Source organism: Bactrocera neohumeralis, chromosome 4, assembly GCF_024586455.1.
Source record: "Bactrocera neohumeralis isolate Rockhampton chromosome 4, APGP_CSIRO_Bneo_wtdbg2-racon-allhic-juicebox.fasta_v2, whole genome shotgun sequence".
Classification (NCBI taxonomy): domain Eukaryota; kingdom Metazoa; phylum Arthropoda; class Insecta; order Diptera; family Tephritidae; genus Bactrocera; species Bactrocera neohumeralis.
Genome location: NC_065921.1, coordinates 82,252,938 through 82,278,305, shown reverse-complemented (window position 1 = coordinate 82,278,305; position 25,368 = coordinate 82,252,938). Strand labels below are relative to the sequence as shown.

At 32.3% G+C, this 25,368-nt stretch overlaps 1 protein-coding gene across 10 annotated transcripts in view; it reads left to right on the top strand.

Moving 5' to 3' along the window:
• Positions 1-25,368, top strand: part of LOC126755583 (transcription factor collier) — an 89,255-nt gene that overhangs the window by 18,600 nt on the left and 45,287 nt on the right. For all 10 annotated transcript variants that reach the window (XR_007666505.1, XR_007666502.1, XR_007666507.1 and 7 more), the window contains exon 4: positions 23,555-23,628. Coding sequence is in view for 4 of the 10 variants with exons in the window: in XM_050468262.1 (XP_050324219.1) it covers positions 23,555-23,628 (74 nt within the window). In the remaining 6 variants the exon portion in view is untranslated. The remainder of the gene's footprint in view (positions 1-23,554; positions 23,629-25,368) is intronic.

Below are 25,368 nucleotides of genomic sequence, written 5' to 3'. Positions count from 1 at the left end.
ATATACTCCTCTGGTGGCATATAGCGCTCGGACTAAGCGCTACCCCTTTACTCTCGCACACATGTAGACCCATTTAGTGGGAGTCCCATTTGTGCGACGGCCACTGGTAAACTCCTTTTTTTCGTCCTTTAGCTCATTTGCCACAGGTCGGCACGGCACGCCTACACATCAACCAAAATACACACATATAAACACACATATGTGCGTGTGTGTGATATCCGCTAATGCTTGCGAAACGCAACGAAATGCAAACGCAGCATTTAGTGTTTAGAAAAAGTGTCTAACTCGTTAAGACCCGTGAGAGTGTCGAGCGGCAAGGATCGGCAGCATATGTTGGATTTTTTATGTTTTTATTACACGTTTGCTCTTAAAGCTCATTGTTGTTGGAGTTGTTGTTGTGTTTGAAAAGGCATCTAGTGTATAGAGAGCCACTGTGTAAAAAATTGACTTTCAAATGTGCGTTAAGTGCTTAGCTCCTCAAATGAATGACTCGGTGAGTGAGTGTCAGTGCGTAGCTTGCTCCTTTTGTCAAGGGTAATTAATTTCTTGACTGACGAATTTTTATTGCCGTTAAAAAAAGCTGGCAAAAAAATGTTGCTAGTACCTGTTTGGCGTGTTGATTTGTTGTGTGCGTTCGAAAATCGATTAGTATGCGAGGTAAAAAATGCGCTGGCTGCCGCTTGAGGTTTAGGGGCTTTAGGTGGTTTAGGTGAAATCTGAGCAAATTGTTGGGCTCAGCTAGCTTTAACCTTTTCCACAATTTTTTTTTGGTGTTTTGTAGTATAATATTATAAAAAATAAAAATAAAATCGAGTCCCGAAAAATTTCGGGATACCGAAATGCAGCATTAGAAGTATCATAATACTTTATTTAAAATCTTTTAGCGCAATATTATTAAAAAGTAAAAATAATTTTAGTCCCGAAAATTTTCGGGATCCCGAAATGCAGCATCCAAAATGCCATATTATTTTATTTACATTTTGTTTTGAGTATAGAAGCGTAATACTTCTATCTGATAAGTTCAACTCAATTCACTATTATTAAAAAATAAGGAAAACTGAGTGCCGATAAAATTCGGGATTCCGAAATGCAGCATCCAAACTACCGATATGTCAACATTTGCCAAATAAAAAACATCGTTGTCCTCTACTCAGTTCTATATTATTAAAAAGTAAAAAAAAATTTAGTCCCGAAAATTGTCGGGATCCCGAAATGCAGCATCCAAAATACCGACATGTCAATATTTGCCAAATAAAAGCGTATTACAAAACATCGTTGTCCTCTACTCAGTTCAATATTATTAAAAAGTAAAAAAAAATAGTCCCGAAAATTTTCGGGATCCCGAAATGTTGGATGCTGCATTATTTTATTTAAATTTTTTTTTAGTACTAAGCGCAATTATCTTAAAAAATAAGAAAAACTGAGTCCCGAAAACTTTCGAAATGCACCATCCAAAATACCGAAATGTCGATATAAGCTAAATAAAAACGTAATACAAAAATTGCGCAAAGTGCTACTCAGTCCCGAAAATTTTCCGGATCCCGAAATTCAACTTCTAAAATTCCAAAATCTAAAAATTTATAAAATAATGTAGAGAGAGCTGTATTAATTACATTTTTAATCCCGAAAAATTTAAACTTTTATATAGCGCTTGTGAGCACATACATAAGTATTTATGTAGTGTTTTATAATCACTCAATTTAAAACATGTCTGTTTATTGTTCAATCTCTTGCTATACTATTTATAAGTATTTGTATACCTCACATACTCCTACTTACAGCTACATAAGTACATACATATTATGTGCGTATGATGTGTAAATATGTACTTATATTCACGCACACAATCATGGTCGCACTTTATTTCATGACAAATTATCTTTCAACGCGTTAATTAAGCGATAAAATAAATTTGCATGTCAACAAATTTCTGCGTATTCACACGTACGCGCCCAGCGAACGCCAACAGCATTCATTGGCCGATTGGCCGCGAACCGAAGCGAAGCACCGTCAAGTGACTGCAGTGATTTTGCAGGCAAACAGGCACCAACACGTGCATACATGTATAGGCTTGAGCGCGAGTGCGGACAGGTCGATAGGCGAAAGTCATTTTGATTAAATATATGTATGTATGTATACACATTTCTATACATACATGTATACGCGTATTTACTTACATATGTACCTACATATACATACATATTTGTGTGTGCGCTCACTGCATTGGGCGCGTAAAATATGTTGAAAGCATTTTTGCAAATTTCCACGTTTGTTATCGTTCGGCAATAAAATTTATCGGTCGGCCATTATTACAATAGCAATGTATACGTAGTTATACATATACGAGTACATGTATGTATGTAGGTGCTCGTATGTAGTATATGCAGATGCTCATTTGCTGCCTCACACGCAGATTCATTTCTTCATTTACTTACTTATACTTATGTATGTATTTGTATTGAGGCGAGTTGGCTGATGTACATAGATTATTTATTTGCGATAATTTAAATATGCTCACATTGTGCTTTAACAAATTATTTCATTTATTTTATTTTTTTTAATGCTTATTTATTTTAAATTATATTACAAATATTAGTTGCAAAAAACTCATAATACTTTTAAATAAATTTTACAATGAAAAAATGTTTATATTTTTAAGAAATATTTTAAATTTTTTTAATATTAATTTTTTAATATTATTAATATAAATATATTTTTTTGAATTATTTTTTACTATTTACATATGTATATTGGGTAGTCGAAAAAGTCTTTTCGTATTTCAAATCAAACTTCAACTTATTTTTTTTATATTTATAATGAACTTTAATGAACCAAATATATGTATGTATCATTTTGGTCGACCACTTTTTGCCATTTTTCCGCTAATCAGTGTATAACTTTTCTGGTTTCTCGGCGAAAAAATGCGATAAGTAATTTTCACATGCTTCTCTTGCCAGTTTTTGCCGAGTCATCAAAGATGTGAGTGGTCTAGCGTTATCCTGATGGAAGACGAGGCGCTTTCTGTTGATCAGTTCTGGCTATTTTTCCCCCCTATTTCCATTCGCTTCAGAAATGGTTCGATTTCATTTCGTTTCAGCGAAGTATCGCTGATGTTAATTTGGTCAATTAAATTTGTCACAGACAATTCATGTGGTATCCAAACATTGAGCTTCTTTTTGTAGCCAGCCTTTTTTAAATGATTCAAAATCATTTGATGATGAATGTTAAGTTCTTTAGCGATGTCATGGCTGCTTATGTGACCTGGTCCTGGTCAAATTTTTCCATAATTTCATCGACTTTTTCAACGATAGGTCGACCAGAGTGAGGTGCATCTTTCACATCGAAATTTCCAGAACGGAAGCGACCAAACCATTGTTGTGCTACACGAACTGATACAGCATCGTCTCCGTAAACTTCACAAAATTTCATTGGTGGCTTGGCTGGCATTCTTCCCTTTTCTACATACAATATATAAAAATTTCGAGAAATAGCGAATTTTTTCATTATTTTCACTCATTTTTGAACAGCTGTAACCTTTTTTCAACTTCCTCGATTTTTTTTTCTTTTTGGTTAAATGAAGCTGAAGCTTTTCTGACCTTTCCATGTATGATGCAAGGTGATTGGTAGCACTGGAGATATATGACTGCAACGTCATCTATTGACAAAATACGAAAATACTTTTTCGACTACCCAAATTAAAATTTTTTTTTTTTTAATTTTAATATTCGACTAAAAATATCATCTTAGTTTTTATACTGTTAATATTTTTTTTAAACATTTTTGAAGGTGAATATTTTTTTTAATTTTCGACAAAAAATAAAGTGATTTTTTGTTAATATTTTTTTTTTTAATTTTTTTGAAGTCAATATTGATTTTTTTTTTAATTTTCGACTAAAAATAAAATGGTTAATATTTTTTTTTTTGAAAGTCAGTAGTTTTTTTTAATTTTAGACAAAGAATAAAATGATTTTTTGAAGTCAATATTGTTTTTATTTTTAATTTCCGACTAAAAATAAAATGGTTATAATTGTTTTTTTTGTTTGAAAGTCAGTACTTTTTTTTAATTTTCGACAAAAAATAAAATGATTTACTGTCAATATTTTTTTTTTTAATTTTTTGAAAGTCAATACTGTTTTTTTTTTATTTTTGACAAAAAATAAAATGATTTTTTGTTAAAATTGTTTTTTAAATTTTTTTTAAGTCAATATTGTTTTTTTTAATTTTTGACAAAAAATAAAATGATTTACTGTTAATATTTTTTTTTAAACATTTTTGAAAGTCATAAATTTTTTTTTTAATTTTAGACAAAAAATAAAATGATTTTTTGTTAATATTTTTTTTTAAATTTTTTTGAAGTCAATATTTTTTTTTAATTTTTGACAAGAAATAAACTGATTTTTTGTTAATATTTTTTTTTTTAATTTTTTTGAAGTCAATATTGTTTTTTTAATTTCCGACTAAAAATAAAATGGTTAATATTTTTTTTTTTGAAAGTCAGTACTTTTTTTAATTTTCGACCAAAAATAAAATGATTTACTGTCAATATTTTTTAAAATTTTTGAAAGTCAATACTTTTTTTAATTTTTGACAAAAAATAAAATGTTTTTTTGTTAAAATTTTTTTTTTCAATTTTTTTGAAGTCAATATTGTTTTTTTTTAATTTTTGACAAAAAATAAAATGATTTACTGTTAATATTTTTTTTAAATATTTTGAAAGTGAAAATTTTTTTTTTTAAATTTTCGAAAAAAAGTAAAATGATTTATTGTTAATATTTTTTTTAAATTTCTGAAAATCAATATTTTGTAATTATTTGTAATATTTTTAATTTTTATTTGGTTTATTAATAAAGTTTTACTATTTATATATATTTTTTATTTTTCAAAACACATTTTGAATGATTTTTTTACTTATTTAAATCAAACAAAAAAAATTTTTTTTTATAAAATTTATGTAAATTATTTTTTATAATATATACATATAAATGCGTAAATTATTTAATATTATTTTTTTTATTATATTTTCATAAATTATTGCATAATAACGCGCAATTATGAGCACTTAGCATTTTTTATTTGCATTTTTATGTTAAAGCCAACACTTTTATCGCCAACTTCTCATTGCGGCACACTTTATACGCCTTTCATTGCATTTAAAAAATATTAAATACCAATAAGCGGTGACTTTATGGTGGCTGACTTGGCACTGACAGTCATATGACGGCTGGCCAATCGGCTGCAAAGCGGCGAGCGAGCGAGAGAGAGAGAGAGGGGGAAAGGCGAAAAAAATGCGAAAACTCGTAAAGTGTCTCAGTTAAACGGACAGATAAAGCGGCCAAAAGCCATAAATATGTGAAAAATGGACTAGCGGATAAACGCACCAACACATGCATAGAAACATGAAGATATATATGTACATACATACATACATATGTAATATACATATGTGCAGATGACTATGAATATCGCACACATTGCGCGCAAAATGGACTTGGTCACTTCAAATGGCACCAAAAAGTATATGCATATATGCATATGTATGTGTGTGTGTAAAAGTGTGCACATATTGTTAATATTAGTATATATAACTGTATATAATACCGCCATATGTGCCGCACGCCAAAAATGCGTCGTTAGCGCACATTCACCCGGCCCAAACGGCCGTTCGTCGAGCGAGCGCTGAATGCCGAACGCCGCGCCTAGCCGCTGGCTTGCACCCGTACAATATTTCAGCCACTTATCTGCGCAAATTAATCGGCGCTTTTTCAGCGCGCGCGAGTTTCAGATTTCACTTTTGAAAAATAATGCGTGAAATCGAGATTAGTTGATTTGATATTGGGCCAGCGCCAGCGCCAGTTGTCGGCCGAGCGCTGCCAATTCTACTCCGAAGGGTGGTGCTGTGAGGGGCGAAATGCATATAAAAGCATAGATTTGTAACAAAGCGCGTTTGCAACCGCCTATGAATGTATGTGTATGAGTGCTTAGTGAAAATTTTTGAAAATTACCCGCAAATGCTTGAAATATGAGCATAATCGCCATTTGGTATTGTTAATATGAGTGTTGCTGCACTTTGCCGCTATTGTTGTTGTTGTTGCTGCGGGACAATGCGGCAAAATTAAGTAGCGAAAATGAGCAGTGAACAATTGCAGTTGCAGTCTGCAGTGCAGTGTCGTTGTTGCAACGCGGCAAGCAAAAAAAATACTTACATGAGGAAACCTAACCCTAATTATTAACTGATTATCTGTTAGGAAAGAGGAGAAGGGTAGGCTTGGGTATTTACTTTGATTTAGAAGCCAATAAGGAAAGGGTATACATATGTGAACTAATACACAACGGTTAATTGCTATAAGCTGTAAATTGTTAATATTTGCTATTGGTCTGAAACTGGTCTCAAACTAGTCAACAAAGTACTAGTACTAGCAGAGTATATATGTACATGCATTTATACATATATGAATTAATATACAACTCTTAAACGCAATAAGCTGTAAAAATTTTTATTGTCTTGAAACTAGTCTCAAACTAGTCAAGAAAGTATTAGTACTAGCAGAGTATTTACATACATACATATGTATGTACATACATATATTAATTCATACACAGCTTTTAATCACTATAAGCTGTCGTTGCCACTACTTTACTATCGATCTGCGACTAGTGCGATACTAGTCGTTTATGGCCTAGTACTCGTTTTTGTACTAGTAATGGAGTAAGCGCTAAAATTTCACTTATTAATACTTAACGTAACTAAAATAAATGCCGAATTTTAAAATAAATACAAAAAATGAACTAATTGAAAAGTAGTTCAAATTGGACTAGTTCCATACCAGCTAAAAACAAAGTAGTTGATAAATTTTTAAAAACTCTATGGGCACTATTCAGTATATAGTTTTTTATTTTTGCGAAATTTTTTTTACAGCCGTTGATATGAGGGTCATATACCGTTAGGGAAAAAATCAAAAATTGGTAATTTTTGGAAATGCATTTAATTTTTATGCAACTTGATTTCATAAAGCTTTATGGAGACTATCATAACTCAATATGGATATGGATAACTTCCATAACTCGAAGTTTTCCATAACTCGAACTCTTGAATTGGCAATAGAAGTGAAATTTCATACAAATTTCTTTCACAGCTCGAAGCCTCTCTAACTCGTTGTTTTTTGTGGCTTGTAGTGATTCGAGTTAGCGAAGTTCAACTGTAGTTGTATTTTGGTAACTAGTGTGTCACTAGTCTGGAACCATTTATAAAATTGGTATATTTCTCTGAATGTTAGCTTTCTAACGAATTTTTTAGTTGTAAAAATTATTTTTTTAAACAAATTCAGAACTGGTTACAATTGCACTAGTCGGTAACTAGTTACAAAAATTATATAAAAGTTCCCAAAACCTATCGCCGCATATTATGCACCACTTGCAATGCGTGCTCTTATCATTATTTGTCATTAGAATTTAGAACTGGTTACATTTGCACTAGTCGGTAACTGGTTACAAAAATTATGAAAAAGTTGTAAAATCCTAACACCGCATATTATGATCCACCTGCAATGCGTGCGCTCATCTCTAAATTGCGCGCTGCCAACACTACACTACAAATGCACCGAAAAAAATAAAGCTAAAGAGTTATGAGAAATGATGGCAGATATAATTTCAGCGCGTCCAATTTGCATATTCCGCCGCAAATACTAACTCTAACACGTTTGATAACGCGGTCGAAATGGCTGCAGGCGCGTACATACAGAGACTCATAAATGTTTGTTAGTAATCACAATTATATGTGTATGTGTATGTGTGAGTATGTATGTACATATATATGTACATATATGTAAGCTAATCATATGCATATGAGATATTATGTACTACTAGTCTACAATGGCTTAACAACCCCATAATATATGCAACCTGCTATCCCTTTTTTCCGTAGCTTGCAAAAAAATATGCCTTTGCGCCTGCTTGTATGCTAAGCAATGGCGCTGCAACCTTTTTCGGTAGTTTTTTTGGCTGGTGCCAGCAAAGAGATAACATTTGTGCAACATTTTTTTTTGCAAACCCAACGCGCTCACCACACCAATGTGGCATCTATGCTCGCTTTAACGCACACTCATGTTCTCATATGTTTGTATGTGTATGCGTTGGGTACCTGCAGTGTGTTGCTCTACTATAATTTCCTTTATATCAGATGTAATTTCAAATCCCACCTAATCCGATCAAATGATTGTTCTTTTCCTGTTCGAGTATCGTCGCCCAAAGCCCATATAGCCGTATGAAGCGCTCGCCTGCCCCCGTTTGCAACCACTCTTGTGCGCTCACACTGTCGCGTGCCGTCCAATCGCTTGTCAACGTGTGTCGCGTGCATGCACAACATGCGCAGGGGCAGGGTAAAAGTGCGAGGTATGAGTGCAAATATTGAGCGCACTCGCCTTCTTCGAATGATAATATTTTTCGAACTTAATGAATGCTTTTTGTTAGCAGGTTCTTCAGACTTTCTTTCACCATTCCTTTCCTTCAAAAGCCCACAGAAGAAGCAGAAATCATAAATCACATGAAAAGCGGCGACGTAATGCCTGTACGACCTTTATCGGCTGCTTAAGTGAATACTTAGGCACATAAAACAAGCTTAAGCTCAGTGGCTTCTGTTTACTCTTCGGCTTTCTTTTGCTGATAGACTCGTAATCGCTGCGAGATTTGCTTTTAGTAAACATTGGTTGCAAGCTTAATATGCTGGAGCACAGCAGCTGATTAGACGGAGCGACGAGCTGCGTCATTTGAGGTTAAGCAGCAGTTGTATGTATAGAGCAGCAGGCAGCAGAATGTCCAAAAAGCAAAGGTGGTAGCATTTTAAGGAAGAAGAAACTTCATATAATATATATTCATATTCTTAAAATAATTTGTAATGTAATATAATATCTTAAGTCAGTGAAACAAGTTAGTCTCTTAATACTTAAAGTCAAATACTTGATAAACTGGTTGAGAATTTGCTCGGACATGAATGTAAGCCATGTACCAAATATTTTTGTTAAAGCAGTGATCCAGTATAACGCAGTAATGTTGTCTTTCTATCTCAAACTATCAAATTCAGTCACTCTGCAGTGAGCAATCGACTTTCAGTTGACTCTCTTTCTCCCTTTATCTCTCTTTTGTTGAAGACTATTGCGATTTTCTTTAACTCATGTGCATTTTATAGCGACTTTGTAGCATCCTAAGCTAATATGTATGCCTTTCCAACGAAATTTCGCTTTGTATTTATCGATCCAAGAAGTTCGCAGTGACATTTGATCGCATTCGGATGATTTAAGATTTACTCCGAAGTCTTTAGATCGACTTTTCATTATCTCGGCTTAATTCCTTTAGGCTTTGCTTGCTAATCCGACCTCTGCAATAGCTTTGGATGGTCTGAAACATATGTTCCTCTCTCTAAATTTGAATTCTGATTATCTTAGATTTGCTCCAACCTCTTCCGATGCTCTTTTTTATCGTCTGTGGTTGATTCGATTAGACAGTTTTGTGTATTCCGAGATCTTGAAGAGCTTTGAATGTGCTGCAACACATGCCCCTTCCTCTAAGTTCTTTTGTCATTTATATATCGATCCAAAAAGCTACCAGACAATTGCGATCGAATTCGGCTGACTTAATATGTACTCCTAGCTCTCAGATCTACTTTTCATTATCTCAGCTTGAACCGGTTAGAGGTTGCTATCAGACATCTTCAATAGCTTGGATGTGCTGAAATACATTTTCACCGGTTTGGTTCTGATGACTTTAAATTTGGCTACACAATTTTGTCGAATTCGGACGACGACTTAAGATTTACTCCGAGTTCCTCAGATCGACTTGTCATTATCACAGGTTGATTCGGTTACACTTTAATTGCTTCTACAATAGTTTTGGATGTTCTTAGCCAAATGTTCCTCCCTCTAAGTTCGAATTATGATTATTTTTGTTTTGATCCGAGGACCTCCGATGGTCTTTTTATCGTCTGAGGTTGATTCGATTAGACTTTGAGTGCTATTCCAACAGTTTCAATGAGTTTGGATGTTGTGAAACCGAGGTTCGATAAATCTAACTTCAGTTTGTATTTTCAATCGGTGGAGATGGTATTTCGATCACTTTTTCGACTCTTCTATATTTAAAGTATAGTACAATGATACGGTTTACAATCTCTCAGTAGCTCAAAGCTTTCTTCGTATATTTTTGAGTTTTCGGGGGAGCATTTGCCAAAACCTTTCTTTTCGAGGGCCTAATATTACGCTCTTTAAGTCTTTTATCATTTCCGTCCTTTTATACGGCGCAGAAACGTGGACGATGTTGAATCGAGATAAAATGCGGTTGGTGCATTCGACCGAACACTTCGCCGCAAGGTCTTTGGAATCGTCCGCAGACTATGAAGGAAAATTTAACTACGAACTGTTTGAACTCTAAAATCCACCAAATGCGCTGGTTAGACAATGTCGTACGTACGGAAGACGATACGCAACCTCCTACGAGGCCCATGAGTGGTCAGCGGAAGCATAGGTGCCCACCCATCCAATGAAGAAACCAAGTGCTTAGGAACCTCTATGCATTTTAGTTGTATAACTCGCGTGGCCTAGCAAAAGGATAGAAGCAACCGACGGGATTTTGTGTTTTCGGCTCAGACCGTCCCACAGTTGCAGCACCAAAGACTCAGATGAAGAGTTTATAATTAGAAATTTATTGTTGTTGTAATACTAGTAATGCTAAATTGTGAGAAAATCTATTTGTTATTTGAACGGAAGTGCTAACAAAACTGTATCTCATTTTCCATCGTCCGCGATCACTTTTTCGTCCTCGTAACCCTCGAAAAGCTGCTAAAAGCTGGCTTAATCAACCATTCAATAAACCTTTAATTTGTAGAATTCGACAGCCTGTCACCTGGCATTTGCGTCACTTAGCAACACTTAACTTTAAAGCTTTGCTACACCACGACTGACCACTCAAATGCCTAGAAAACAGTCACTTCTCTCTCAGTACTCTGCCCTCAAACCAAATCGCACTCACACTCACTCGCACTCACGCTCTGCCGTCCACTTGCGCTGAATGGCTTAACAATTAAGCAAACAATTTGTTCAACTTTAGTTAAACGGTTTAGCTCGGAGGCGAGCTCTATGCTTTGCCTCACTTTTTTTAACGGTTTTTGCTCTATATGCGCTACTTCCGTCGCTCATCGAGTCCACGGGAAAAAACAGTCTCAGAAAAAACGCTTCCAGCATACAACTGCCCGGCTCTTGTATCGTCCTTGTTTTGCTGCAGTTGCACGTTGCTTTGCTTTGTTTGCTTGTATGCTCTTCTTTTTTCGTTTTTTTCGCTTTTCGACTTCGTTTTATTTCGACAAATTCGTATTTAAATTCACAGTTAACCGGACATAGTGCACTCCTTCCGCATGCCGCTGCCAGATACTCACGAACCAGTGATGCGCGGAGTCAGCCAGCTAGCCAGCCTTGCATCCGTTCTCCTTCGTTTCTTTCTCTCCTCTCCGCTCTACGCTCTACACTTCGTACTTCCTGCGCTTGCATAACGGTCCAAAGTCCCTGTGCAACAGTTTGTTTTCATTTCTTTGCTGTTAGTTTGTGTTTCTTTTCATTTTTGTTTCAACTCGTCGCAGATAGCCAAGCGTTCATTTTTAATCAGCTACTGCTGGACGGACAACAGCGGCTCCTCGCACTCGCCAGTTTTATTGCAGTTCCACTAAATGATTGTGTTCCACGTCCGCTGCTTGTTTAAACTTCCATAAGCACAGCAGCGGCAGCAGCAAAAAAAACGGAATGCTTAAAGTGATAAATCACTATCTAAGCACAAGCAAACAGTCAGCTTCTGCTACCTTCCAGCTTCAGGCTACACTACACACACCGCACTCGTCAAAGTAGAAGGCATACAAGCCCATAGGAGGCGCGAGTTATGTTTACACACTGCAGCAATGAGTCTTCTCCGGCGCTGTTTGAGTATGTTGCCGCAATGTCTGTCTACACTGCGCTTTAGCTACAAGCAACACTTTTGGCTGTTAGGCGAGGTGGGCGCTTTTTTGTCCAGCTCATCGTATTCGACCTGGTGCTATGTACGTAGTACTAGTCACAATGTTTGCACAAATATTTGCCGCCTCTGTGCATTTTCCGCTAATCAGCCCACTTACAAACATATACATACATACATACATATACTATAAGCAGTGAAAGAGTTAGTTTTGACGATTTTATATTATCGGGATTTCGGGATCCCGAAATTTTTTATTTACGGATAAAAGTAAAAGTGAAGCTATTAAAGAATAAAAATATTATAGAAAGAATTTTATGTATAAATCCCGAAAAATCGGGATCCCGAAATCTTTTTGGGAAGATGAAACAAATGTTTTGACTTGTTATTACGTTATAAAAATATTAAAAAAAATTTATTAAAAAAAAAATTAAAAAAAAAAAGAAAAAGTCGGGATCCCGAATTTTTCTTTAGTTTAAAATTTAAATATTTTAAAATTTTTAGTATTATTGCTGAGTGTTGAAAAATTGTTTACAGTACCAGTTTTTAAATACCGATTTTTTTTTGTTGAAGTTTATAAAAAAATTCTCAGTCTTTACTGTGTTATACAAATATCTACATACATACATACATATGTATGTATGTATGTATTTTAAAAAAGGTTGTATGTACAGCCCCAAAAAATATCGGGATACAGTAGAGGCCCGCTAATTTTTAATTCAGGATTCCACTGTAATCCGGAAAAAAACTCAAAATTTCAGTGTTTGTAATCCGGAGTTATAAATTCTTTAATCCGGATCACATGTTTAAATTCATGTATTATGTTATGCTTTATTGGTTTAAGAAAAATATTCTGGATGTCTTTGGTAAATTTTTTTATATTTCAAATTTTTTTATATTCCTTTAACTTTTAATTTTCCGGATTAGCGGTATTTAAACTTTTTTTTTTTTTTTTTTTTTTTTTTCGAATTAATAAAAAAAAACAGTGTTTATTGAGTTATAAAATATTTTAGAAAATGTTGTATGTACAAATCCCGAAAAAATCGGGATCCCGAAATTTTTATTATTCTTAAAATTTTTATTAACTTAACAGTTTTTAATTTTTTGCTGGATGATGAAAATTTGTTTTGATGTTTCTCTTTTTGTTTTATAACAGCTTTTAAACTTTGGGTAAAATTGATAAAAAAATAAGTAAAGCAGGCATTTTCATCTTATAAAATCGCAAAAAAATACTTTTCATGTCTGCTATTCCGCTAGAAAAATATTTTCGCAAAAATTTTGTACAAAATCCCGAAAACAATTCGGGATCCCGAAATTTCGGGATTCCAAAAATGTTGCATCATTACAGAACTCAACACACTATAGTGCTCTGCAGCTCCAAAACGACATGCTTTTATTTGACCAACACATCCAACGCCACGTTACTTTGTGACCAAAGGCAGCAACGGAGCAGCAGCTCGCTATTGTCTGCCGAACGCTTGCGTCGCATATGCAGCTAGCACACTGAGATGATCCATATCTTCGGTGCCGCTTATGCTTGTGTCCATATTGATTGATGGCTTTTAGTTTGTCGCAGATTTATTTCATCATCATCACTATTGTTGTCATCACTTATAACTTTTTGGTGTTGCGCAAAGTTAGTCGCTGGCTGGGGTACGGTTAGAGCTTCGTGTAGTAGGCGAGGCAAACAAAATAAAACGCTCTGTATTTTTCTTCAGCTCGTACGTTTTGTGGCCACTGATTGTTTTTTCTTTTCTTTTCTTTTTCTTCTTTTGTGTGCCTGTGTTTGTTGTGCTCCCTTTACGGTATTGCCCGACTGCATTTTTTAAATGTTTGTTAACTGTATTATTATTATGGCTGCTGTGAATCAGTCGCATCAAAAGTTTGGCATTTGTAATTGTTGTTCAAATGTTTGACAACCGGCCGCGTCCACGGCAGTTGGAGGTGAACGGGTTTTTTGCTCCCTCCGCATAGAAGCGATGGTGTGGAGATAATCCCTTTAGCGCTGCGGTGTGTGTAAAAAAAAAGTAACTGGTTTAGTTTGCGTCAGCTTTATGGCAGTTCCATTCGAAGAATTCTCGAAGACGAGCAGACATGATATCAATTATGAGTGGCTCGTTTACTGTTTTTGCTTAGCCGATGGAATTCGGTTGGTTTTTTTTCTTTGAAATAATTTAAACTGCAAAACAATATTGACGCGATTAGCGACGCGGGAATAACAGCAAATTTAGTGGGACACGATTTTTACTATTATTCTTACTGCTAAAAGTGGTTATATAGGAGGGATCCGGGTACTTTCTCTCCAATATGTTCTCTTAATATTTAAAAAATACTGACCTAGCTTAAAGAAACTCTAAAAACGTCCATTTCTCTTTTAAGTCAGAGAAGTTTGAAGAGCTTTCATAAAAAATTTTTAATGTTCAATAATCGAACTTTCAAAAATTCCTTTAAACTTATTTCTCTCCAAATTATATGCCAATTTAAGACATAAATGCTCCGTAGCGTCTGTTTTCATACCAAGCTAAACCGAATATTCCGGTTAGTCTTCGCTACATAGGAAACTTTTTTCTACAAAGCTTTTGAAAACTTGAGGAAACTTAAAAGCCTTGCCGAATATATCATTATTTAAAACTCCTCTAAGTACCAGAAGTCTAATAGCTATAAAGGTTACGGAATGTCATGTAGGCAGAGACTCCCGAGCAGCTTTTACTGGACTGCACAGCACCTTGTAGACGCAGGATAAAGGCGATTGGATCTATGCATTCAAATAGGCACCACATCGCACCAACATCACTTAGCAGGTTACTGTACTTTATCAGTGTGTCGTTGCAAAATTAAACTATGATCGCGGTGCAAGCCTCAATTTATCTCTATCTAAAGGCCACAGAACCGAGAAAAAAACTGTATTCGAGAAAAAGAAACTGTTTCAGAAATCCTAAACCCATTTTTGTAGCGAAATTTAGTCCCAAAAAGAGAGCATTAAAGTAATTTGAAGTTACAACTTAAGAGAGAGAATGCATTCAGGATTAGAACTTCTCAATACTATAGACAGTGGATCGTGGATAGTTTCAGTGGATTGCTTTAGAAAAACAGAATAGTGAAATGACTTCTCCAAAAAACAAAAAAAGCAAAAGAACATGATTTGTCCAAGAAAAATCGCTCAATTTCCGCCTGGTGTTTCAACTAGGTGGTTTCTGAACCATGTTTTCCCGAAAGCTGCTTTGAAATAGCTATGAGATCTTAACTCCATTTCTTGAAAGCCTTATCAAGCCTTTAAATATTATTGTGATTCGAAAATTTCTCTACGAAAAGCTGCAAAAAGCTTGATGAAAGCTTCGAGCTTTCATAATTTATCGAAATATGGCAAGTTGTTGCGCAAAAGACGAGGTCAAAGGAAGCCACATTCATAACAACAAAACATTTTGATGCTTAAAGCTTTCACTGCGTTCATAACAGTAAAAAAGTTCGATGAAAGCTTATATCTTTCACGATATTCATAAGGGCAAAGAAGTTTGATGAATGCTTAAAGCTTTCACTACATTCATAATAGCAAAAAAGTTTTATGAGAGCTTAGAGTTTCCTCTACATTCATAACAGCAAAAAAGTTTAATGAAAGCTTATAGCTTCCACTGCATTCATAACAGCAAAAGAGTTCTATGAAAGCTTAGAGCTTTCACTACATCCATAACAGCAAAAAAGTTTGATGAAAGCTTAAATGAAAGCTTAGAGCCTTTAAATGTAATTGCGACTCGAAAATTTCTCTACAAAAAGCAGCGAAAAGCTCGATGAAAGCTAAGAGCTTTCACTATTCGTCGAAAAATGTAAGTTGTAGAGCACAGTAGTGAAAAGTGGCCACATTCATAGAGCGTTCACTATATCTATAAGAGCAAAACAGTTTGATAAAAGCTTAGAGCTTTCGCTATTTGTCGAAAACCTTTAGATGGTGAGGAAAGAGAAGGTCTAAGGTGGCTTTATTTTTAAAGATTTGTGGAAAAGAATGGTCAAAGAAAATAAAGTCATACTTATGTAATATATTCAGATCTTCTGTTATATAATATACAGACATCCGAATGAAAATTTAAAAAAAAAAACAACACAGTTTTTCGATATTGTCAATGAAATATACTAACTTATGATTTTCGTTGAAAATTGGAAAAAAATTCATAAATTAAATCATAAAAATTGAGGTTATGTTTTCTTAGTATTTATTTTTCTGCAGACGAGCCTCAACTGTCATATACAAAAAATTAATTATTTAGCATTTAATTGATTTGTGCTAATTTTTTTTTTAAATAACAACAAAGGATCCGTTTTTGATAACGGTTTGCAATGTCAGTTGTAAAAGTCAGCCAAAGCAGACCTATTTTCAAGTCGTCAACAAGCTGAGCTGCAAAAATGCAAAATATGCCGCAGAAACTAATTGCAAACAAAAACAACGAAAACAGCAGAAATAAATTTACAGAAATTAGGCGAAAAATGTAAATTCTGCAAAAACACCAAAATGCCATTAACCAGAATACAAAAACAAAAAAATGTCGTGAAAAGGGAGAAAATGCGAAAATGTGTCAGAAACGAGGGTTAGCTAGCAGACAAGACACTAAAGTTGTAAAAACAAAAACGGAAAATATCGAAAGTGCGAAAATGCTAAATATGTGTTATACCGTTATTTTCTGTTTTTTTTTTTTTTTTTTTTTTAATATTTATTTGTCTCGAAATTAGTTGAAACATTAGCTTGCACTTGCCCGCCCGACGGCTGCGTCTGCGATTTATTATTAGTTCGACCGGATTGACACATGCGCCACATGCTGGGCTTAACTACCGACGCCGCGCGGGGTGGCGGGGCGCTTCGTGAATATGTATGTGTGTATGTGTACGAGCATACGCACTTGTGTTCGAGTGCTCAGTTTTACCTTAATTTCTAATTTATGCCAATTCATTGTCTTTTGCAACAACAACAACAACAGCAATGCTATAAATATCAAATAAGAAAAAAATGATTATTAAACTGACAAACGGGATAATAAGGGATGATAGTTGTAAGCCGAAAGGATATTCATATATTTATGTATGTACACACACGCACACTCGTAAGCACGCTTAGAAAATGTAGACAGATAACTGTAATGTTTGTTTGCATGTAAGCATGTATTTGGGCTGATGAGCCCTCTCGTGCGCGCTTACAGAAATTAATTTCTGATTACCTTTTGCTGGTTTGATTCGAATGTGCTTCCATATACAAGTGTGCGTGTGTGTGTGCAGCACCCCCCAGTCAGGCGGCTGGTACATTTTCGTGATGTAAAAGTGCGCACATATGTTGCTAAAAGCGAGTGCGCGTCTGACACTTGAGTAGTTGGCCGCTTTTTTTCGTACTACCCGCTGCGTCCGGCTGGTGTTTGTTGTTTTTTGGGTAATGATGATGCAAACTGCAGTGGTGCATTGTGGGCTTGTAAATTTAAAAAAACAAACTTAGATGATGTATGATCAGAAAATATCTAAAAAATATTTTAAAAATTAGCAAAATTAAGGAATTATTTTTAAAAGTTAAAAAAAAAAATTAATTTAATTAAAAAAATTAAATTAAATTAAAAAAAATTTGCATTAATTAAAACAAAATTAGTTAATTTAATTTATTAATTTACATGAAAAAAATGATATTTTCAAAATGACTAAAATTTGGAAATAATTTTTAAAACTTCAGTAAAAAATTAAAATAAAAATATTAAAACAAAAAAAATTAATACTGTAACACCGAAAATAAAAAAAAAATTGTTAAAAAGTTAAGAAATTTGTAAACAAATAAAATCAGTAATATTTTAAAAACTACCGAAATTTAGGAATTATTTTCCAAATTTAAAAAAATAATTAAAACAAATTTAATTAAAAAAATTAAATTTAATTAAATAAAATTAAAAAATCAATTTATAATATTTATAAAAAATAAATAAAATTTACAAGATTAACAAAACTTGGAAATAATTTAGAAAATTTCAGTAAACAAATTTAATTAAAAATATTAAAAAAAAAATTTTTACCCTAACAATTAAAAATTGCAAATTAAAAAAATAGTAAAAAATAAGAAATTTTTAAACAAATAAAATCAGCAATATTTTAAAAATTACCTTATTTAGGAAGATTTTTAAAATTAAATTACCTAATTAAAGAAAATTTTTAATATTAAATAAAAAAAAATTAATTTATAAAAAAACTTAACGTCAAAGAAATAATATTTCTAAAATTACGCAAATTTGGAAATAATTTTTAAATATTACTGAGATTAAAATTTAATTTAAAAATGTATGGATAAAATAAAAGTGAAATATAAGTTTATCCAAATCTAATTTTTAAAATTTCTATAAATTAATTTAATTAAACAAAGGTTTGGATAAAAAAATTATATTGTAAAGTTTACCAAAATTTAGGATTAATTTTTAAAAGTAGCTTATATTAACTTAATTAAAAAAATTAATATCTTAATGTCAACCAAAATTAATCAAAAAAATTAAAATCTTAATATCAACCAAAATTTAGAAATAATTTTTAAAGTTTTTATTAAATAATTTATTAAAAAAAATTATTGAAAAAAAAATATTTTTAAGTTTACACCTAAATTTAGAAATCATTTTGAAAATTCGATAAATTAATTTAATTTAAAAAAATTATGTATAAAAAATAATAGCATAAAGTCAATCAAAATTTAGAAATAATTCTAAAGTTTCTATTAATTAATTTATTAAGAAAAAATTATTGACCAAAAATTAATGTATTAAAATTTACCAAATTTTAGAAATAATTTTTAAAATTTCAATAAATTAATTTAATTAAAAAAAAAATTGATGAAAAATAATATTTTAAAATTTAAAAAAATTATTGAAAAAAATTAACGAAAATTTAGGAATACTTTTTAAATTTCTTTAAATTAAAAAAGTAAAAAATAATATCTTAAAATCAATCAATATTTAGAAATAATTTTTAAAATTTAAAAAATGTTTGATAAGAAAATAACATTTTAAAGTTTACCAAAATTAAGGAATAATATTTAAAATTTCAAAAAACAAAATAAAATAAAAAAATTAAAAAAATAATATTTTTTCTACTAAAAAAGTTTGCATAAAATTATACAACAAAAAGAATATGAAAAAAATTATATAAAAAATATTGCAAAAATATTAATAAAAACATCATCTTAGAATATTTTTCAAAAGAAGCTCAGTAACAATAATTTTTTCCTCTAAAATTAGCACCTTTTTCCCACAGTACACGCAAATTCTCAAAATATTTTTTTATAAAAAAATATAGTTTTATTTAAAATTAAAAAAAAAAAATTTTGTAAAATAAAATTAGTTTTTATACCACTGTGCGCTCAAATTTTCAAAGTTCTGTTTTAATAAAATAAAATAATTTTATAAAAACTTAATTATACATTTTTTGTAAAATAAATCCAGTTCTTAGCCTACTGTGCGCCAATTTTGCAAAGTATTTTTTTATAAAAAAACATACTTTTAATAAAAACTCAATTATAGTTTTTTTTTGAAAATAAAACCAGTTTTAGAGCCCACTGTGCGCCATTTTCATACACCTAACCGCTTTTGCTATCATTTTCGCGCCCAATACCCCTCTCTGCGCTGGGTGGTTGTTCTGCCACTGCATTCTTCAGCAATTACAAACAACTACTTCGCCATTATCTCTAAGCCCAGGCCCATAATTCACGTATAAAAGAAGCGACGATCATCACGAAATAAACGCGGCCGCCCGACACATTTGTTGCACAACAGAAGGAAGGTTGGGTGGGTGGCGAGGTTGGCGAGGAAATAAGATTTATAAATATGACGCACAAAAGGCGAGTGCAATCCCTGGTATTTGTATTTAATTATTTTTAAATTAGACGAACTGCAGCAACCAGCAGCGGCCGTTTTGAAGGGCTGCACAACAACGGCAAACAAAGGACCTGCTCTCGCTCCTGCCTGATGCTCTCAAGTACTCAAGTACATATTGGCAACAAATGTTTGTTTGTTCGCCTGTCTGTTTGTTTATTTATCTCTCGTGTAAGTAAATATTACTTATTTGTGTTTCTACATACATTCGATGATGAGTTCAACCCTCAAACAGAAAAAAGGTAAAAAGGTTGCTGCACACGCGTCGAACGAAATTGCGCCAGCCTGCTTTGGCCGCCACTGTTATTCGACACTTGTGGTTTTATGGCTAATCACTCAACTAACTTTCGAGTTTTCGAGACCCTTCAGTACATGCATAACTACTTGTTAGTGGCACATCTAGTGCATATGGCACAATTTCGAAATTTCAAAAACAACAAAAAAAAATACAAACACGTCCTTGCTGTCATATCCTTTGTCTTTAGTTAGCACCTTGCTGCAACTTTTCGCCCTACGCCAGCAGCTAAGCGTTGACCCACGCTGCCATCAATCGTTTTTTGACAGCTCTCTTAATAAGCGTACATATGTATGTACTTACAATGACAGATCCTTAGCCATCCGGCTGTGGCAACTTTTGTAGAGAAAGTCCATATTATGTCAGCGTGTAGTTTCAGGCGCTTATCACGGCATCAAACAGCAAACAATGCTCGCGCTCAACTTAGAAGGCTCTGTCTGTCTATATACATATGTATGTATGCAAATGTAAATATATATACAATATACATATTTATTTGTACATATGCATATCGCCTATCTACCGCAATTAACTGTTAGTCTAACGTAATTAGCGGTTTCAACAAATAAAATATCAGACAACATCGGTTTTGTTCGCATATTGTCATATGCCCGAGCGTCTGATTACAATGCTGTCTAAATAAGTAATGTTCTTCATTACTCATATGTAATTCTTACATATAATGATTACTTATATTCGAAAAAATTTCAGAAAAACCTTAAAACCCCATAGAAAATCTTGGAAAATTTACCTAGTATATAGAAAGTCGTTTAAAATATATTGAAAATATTTTAGGAACTATAAAAATTTAATAGAAATTTCAAAAATATATTAAAAAACTTTAACTGATTTTCGAATTTCAATAAACAATTAATTTTTCAAGTGATTTTCGAAGTTATACCCAACCAAATATTTAGAAAAAACTTCAAACTGGGGTCTGTAAAAATAATTTTTTTAGAAACTTAATTTTCGAAATAGTTTGACATTTGAAAAATGTTTAGAAAACTTTGAAAATTTTAGAAAATCTATCAAATATTTAGAAAAAAAATTCAAACTGGGATCAGTTAAAATGATTATTTTAGAAACTTGATTTTCGAAATAGTTTGACATTTGAAAAATGTTTGGAAAACTTTGAAAATTTTAGAAAATCTGTCAAATATTTAGAAAAAACTTCAAACTGTGGTCAGAAAACTTCCAAAATTTTAGAAAATCTGTCAAATATTTAGAAAAAACTTCAAACTGTTTTCAGTAAAAATGTGTTTTCTTTAAACTTAATTTTCGAAATAGTTTGACATTTGAAAAATGTTTAGAAATTTTTGAAAATAATAGAAAATCAAAATATTATTTAGAAAAAAAAATCAAATTGTAGTCAGAATAAAATTTTACAGAAACTTAATATTCGAAATAGTTTGACATTTGAAAAAATATTTGGAAAACGTTGAAAAATGCTCAAAATGGTAGGAACGCAATTGAGGAAAACAACTTTTAGAAACAAAAAATTGCTCGAATCAAATATCTCATTTGAAAAATGTTTAGATACCTTTCAAAACACTTCAAAATTCGAAATCGAAAACTGTGCAAATGTTCAGAAAAATTCGAAAAGTTTATAAAACCAATCAAATATTTAGAAAAATATTCAAGCTGTAGCCAGTAAGAATGAAAATTTACAGACACTTGATTTTCGAAATGATTGTTTATTGTTTTATTCGAAAAATATTTGAAAAATTTCGAAAACTTTTGAAAAAAGTTGAAAAGCAGTTCGGAAAAAAATACTTTTTTGGAGCAAAAAATTTCTCGACTATAGCATCTCATTAGAAAAGTGATTAGATATCTTTGAAAATTTTTCAAAAATCGAAAGATCGAAAATTTTCAAAAATTTTTAGAAACGAAAAAATATTATGCAATAATTTTAAGCTTTGCTTCCGAAAATTTCTAAATTAGAAAACTTTGCGACGTGACAATCAATTCAAAAAGGACGGAAAAGTTTAAAATATTTGCAAAAACCTTTAAAAGCAAAAACAAAAATAATTCACATATTTGAAAAATGGTCAAAAAAAAGATTTTATTTAAAAAATCTTTAAATTTGTGAAGCATCTTTAAGAACATCTGAAAATCAATTCGAAAAAATCAAAAAAATTTTAAAATATATCTGAAATTTTTTTAAAAATATTTTTGAAAATCTTTAAAAACATTAAAATATATGTATTTAACATATTAAAAAAATGGTAAAAAAAGTTTCTCATCTGAAAAATATTTAGATATCTTTGAAAACTCTTCAAAAATATTTGAAATACAATTCGAAAATATCACAAATGTTTTAAAATATTTTTGAAATTTTTTTAAATATTTTTAAAAACTTTTGGAAATATGTGAGGCCCCTACAGGAGTATCTCAAAATGAATTCGAAAATATCAAAAAAGTTTTTAAGTACATTTGAATTTTTTTTAATATTTTGAAAACTTTCTTAAATGTGTGAAGTTTCTTCAAGATTATCTGAAAATCAATTCAAAAATATCAAAAAAGTTTTAAAATATTTTTGAAATTTGTTTTAAATATTTTGGAAAATTTTGAAAAATATTTTTGAAAACATTTGGAAACAGTGAAATTCTGAAAATCAATTCAAAAATATCAAAGAAGTTTTGAAATATTTTTGAATTTTTTTTTTACTATTTTGGAAAATTTTGAAAACTTTTGGAAACAGTGAAATTCTTAATTTAACACTACAAAAACAAATTATCAAAAAATATATCCTTCCCTACAAATGAAGCCATATATAAATGTCCAATTTTCCTTTGTAAACACTTTCGAAACTCACCATTATGCAAATAAATGAAAGCTAACATTTTTCTAGTACTATCCTTATAACAAATACAACAACACAATGCGCACTTGATACTGTTATTTGCTAAGAAGATAATATGTGCCGATAATACGAAATACACTGACCTTATTTTGGTAAGAAAACAAATAAATACATATATATTTACCAAAATACATATATACAAACATACATGCAAGTATGTGTGTACTTAATCTAACCTCTACAAGTGTGTGTCTCGTGCACAAAATAAATATTGACCACACTCGGCCAACACTGTTGATGATATATGTGAGTGTATGTATGTTTATATATATGACTGTGTGTGTTTGTTTGTTGTACCTTTCGTCATTTGTGAATGACCACAGTGTCACCCATGTCACACTTGCTTGCTGATCCTTTCTCCTCACTTGTTCCCTAATAAAGTTGTACTCCATCTAACACCAGTGCCTGCATATGTAGGCGTGTGTTGTTGTATTTCTCGCTTGTAGTACATAATTATGCTTAAATAATTACGCTAATGACAACTTACTTTTATAAACAATGTAATTTAGTGATGTTTTTTGTATTTTGCTTTTGTTTTTCTAGGCGATTATTTACGAAGGACAAGATAAAAATCCGGAAATGTGTCGCGTACTGTTGACACACGAGGTTATGTGCAGGTAAGTGTCGATTTTATAACAGTAAAATGTATGTATATGTTTGACATAACACTTGAATCGGTGGTAGGCTCTCGGAAAATAATATAGGAGGCTTCTGAGACCGAAAATCTCTTCAAAAATAGATAAAAAAATATGTGATCTCCATAAGATTTCGATTTTTAAAAGCTCGAAGGGACTCCGAATATGATTTCCGCTGTCTTTTTCTACTGAACTCAACCGAAGGATTGGACCTCTTTATAGTTTGAATAGACTCCAAATACGATTTTCTTTGCCTTTCTTATCTACTGACTCAACTCAGTCGAAAGGGCTCTGTTACGATAATTTCAGACAACATACCGAGCCCTCGTCAATTTGTTGAACCAACCGCAGTTCGAAGGCCTCTTAGTGACTTGTAGTATTCACAACATAATCTTGATTCGAAGTCATCTCTGGACTCCGAATATGAATTCCACTGCCTTACTGCAATTTTTCCTACTGAATCAACTCAACCGAAAGAACTCTTATATGAAACTTTTGGACGATATACGGAGCCATCGTCAACTTGTATAACCAAACGCAGTTCGAAGGCCTCTTAGTTACTTGTAGTATTCTCAACATAGCCTTAATTCGAAGTATTGTGTGGACTCCGTTTATGATTTCCACTGCTTTACTGCCTTATTGCCTTTTTTAATTTACTGAACGCACTTCGAAGTCCTCTCGGTGACTTGTGGTATTCTCAACATAACCTTAATTCGAAGTCTTCTCTGGACTCGGATTATGAATACATTGCCTTACTGTCTTTTTTTACCTACTGACTCAACTCAACAGAAAGAAATCTTATACGAAACTTTTAGACAATGCTCAGCACTCCTCAACTTGTCAACTTGTATCTTTCCTATTCTAGAGACCAAATTTCTCAATTTATATATAGCAGTTCTTAGTAAAAAGTTTGGTTTCTGCCGTCTGAGCTTTTAAATTAAGTACTAGCCATGACTAAGACGTCACAGGTTACTATACAGGTTAGTTTATAGGCAGTTTTTACATTGTAAGAAATGTTGTTTTCTTCGGGGCTCAGGAAAATATCACTTCAGACATGAAATAAAGTGAGAAATATCGGATATAAGTATGAACAAATTACACAATAAAATGGAGTCATTTCGGATGTATTTACGAAGTTAGTCTATAAAATGAAGATTAGACTCGAAGAAGATCGTATTTAAGGCCGGAAATTCGTCTAGTCTGTATGGTTCGCTGTCAAAATTTGGACAAAATTTACCTTGTAAGCAGCATCTGTGCTTGTAAAGCCGAAGACTATTATTTTAATAATTTGGTGCAAGTAATTAGAACTTTTCAGGTCGTGAGAGAACATAATGGTTTCCTCTTTCGGGTTCATAATCGATAGTTATTTCAACTGAATTGCAAAAATTATCATTTTCAAATATCAGCTGATCACTTTAATAACGAAATTTTACATTTTTAAGTTCCTTAGAACTTTTCGCTGCATATCTTTAGGCGCATTTGCATTTATTTTCATAACGTTGGCATAAATATTATTCTCTTTCATCAAACGAAGCGGATAATTTACAAAATTACCACAAATCAGCGGCAAAAAAAAAGACATGAAAATTGGCAGCCTTCAGCTGCTCCTTAGAAATCGCTAAGTGTCATTGATACTTCACACAAACACGCTCGTAGCGCCCTTCAGCAGGCAATGCGCCAAAATAAACAATCGCATTCAAATATTTATGCAAATATGTGTGG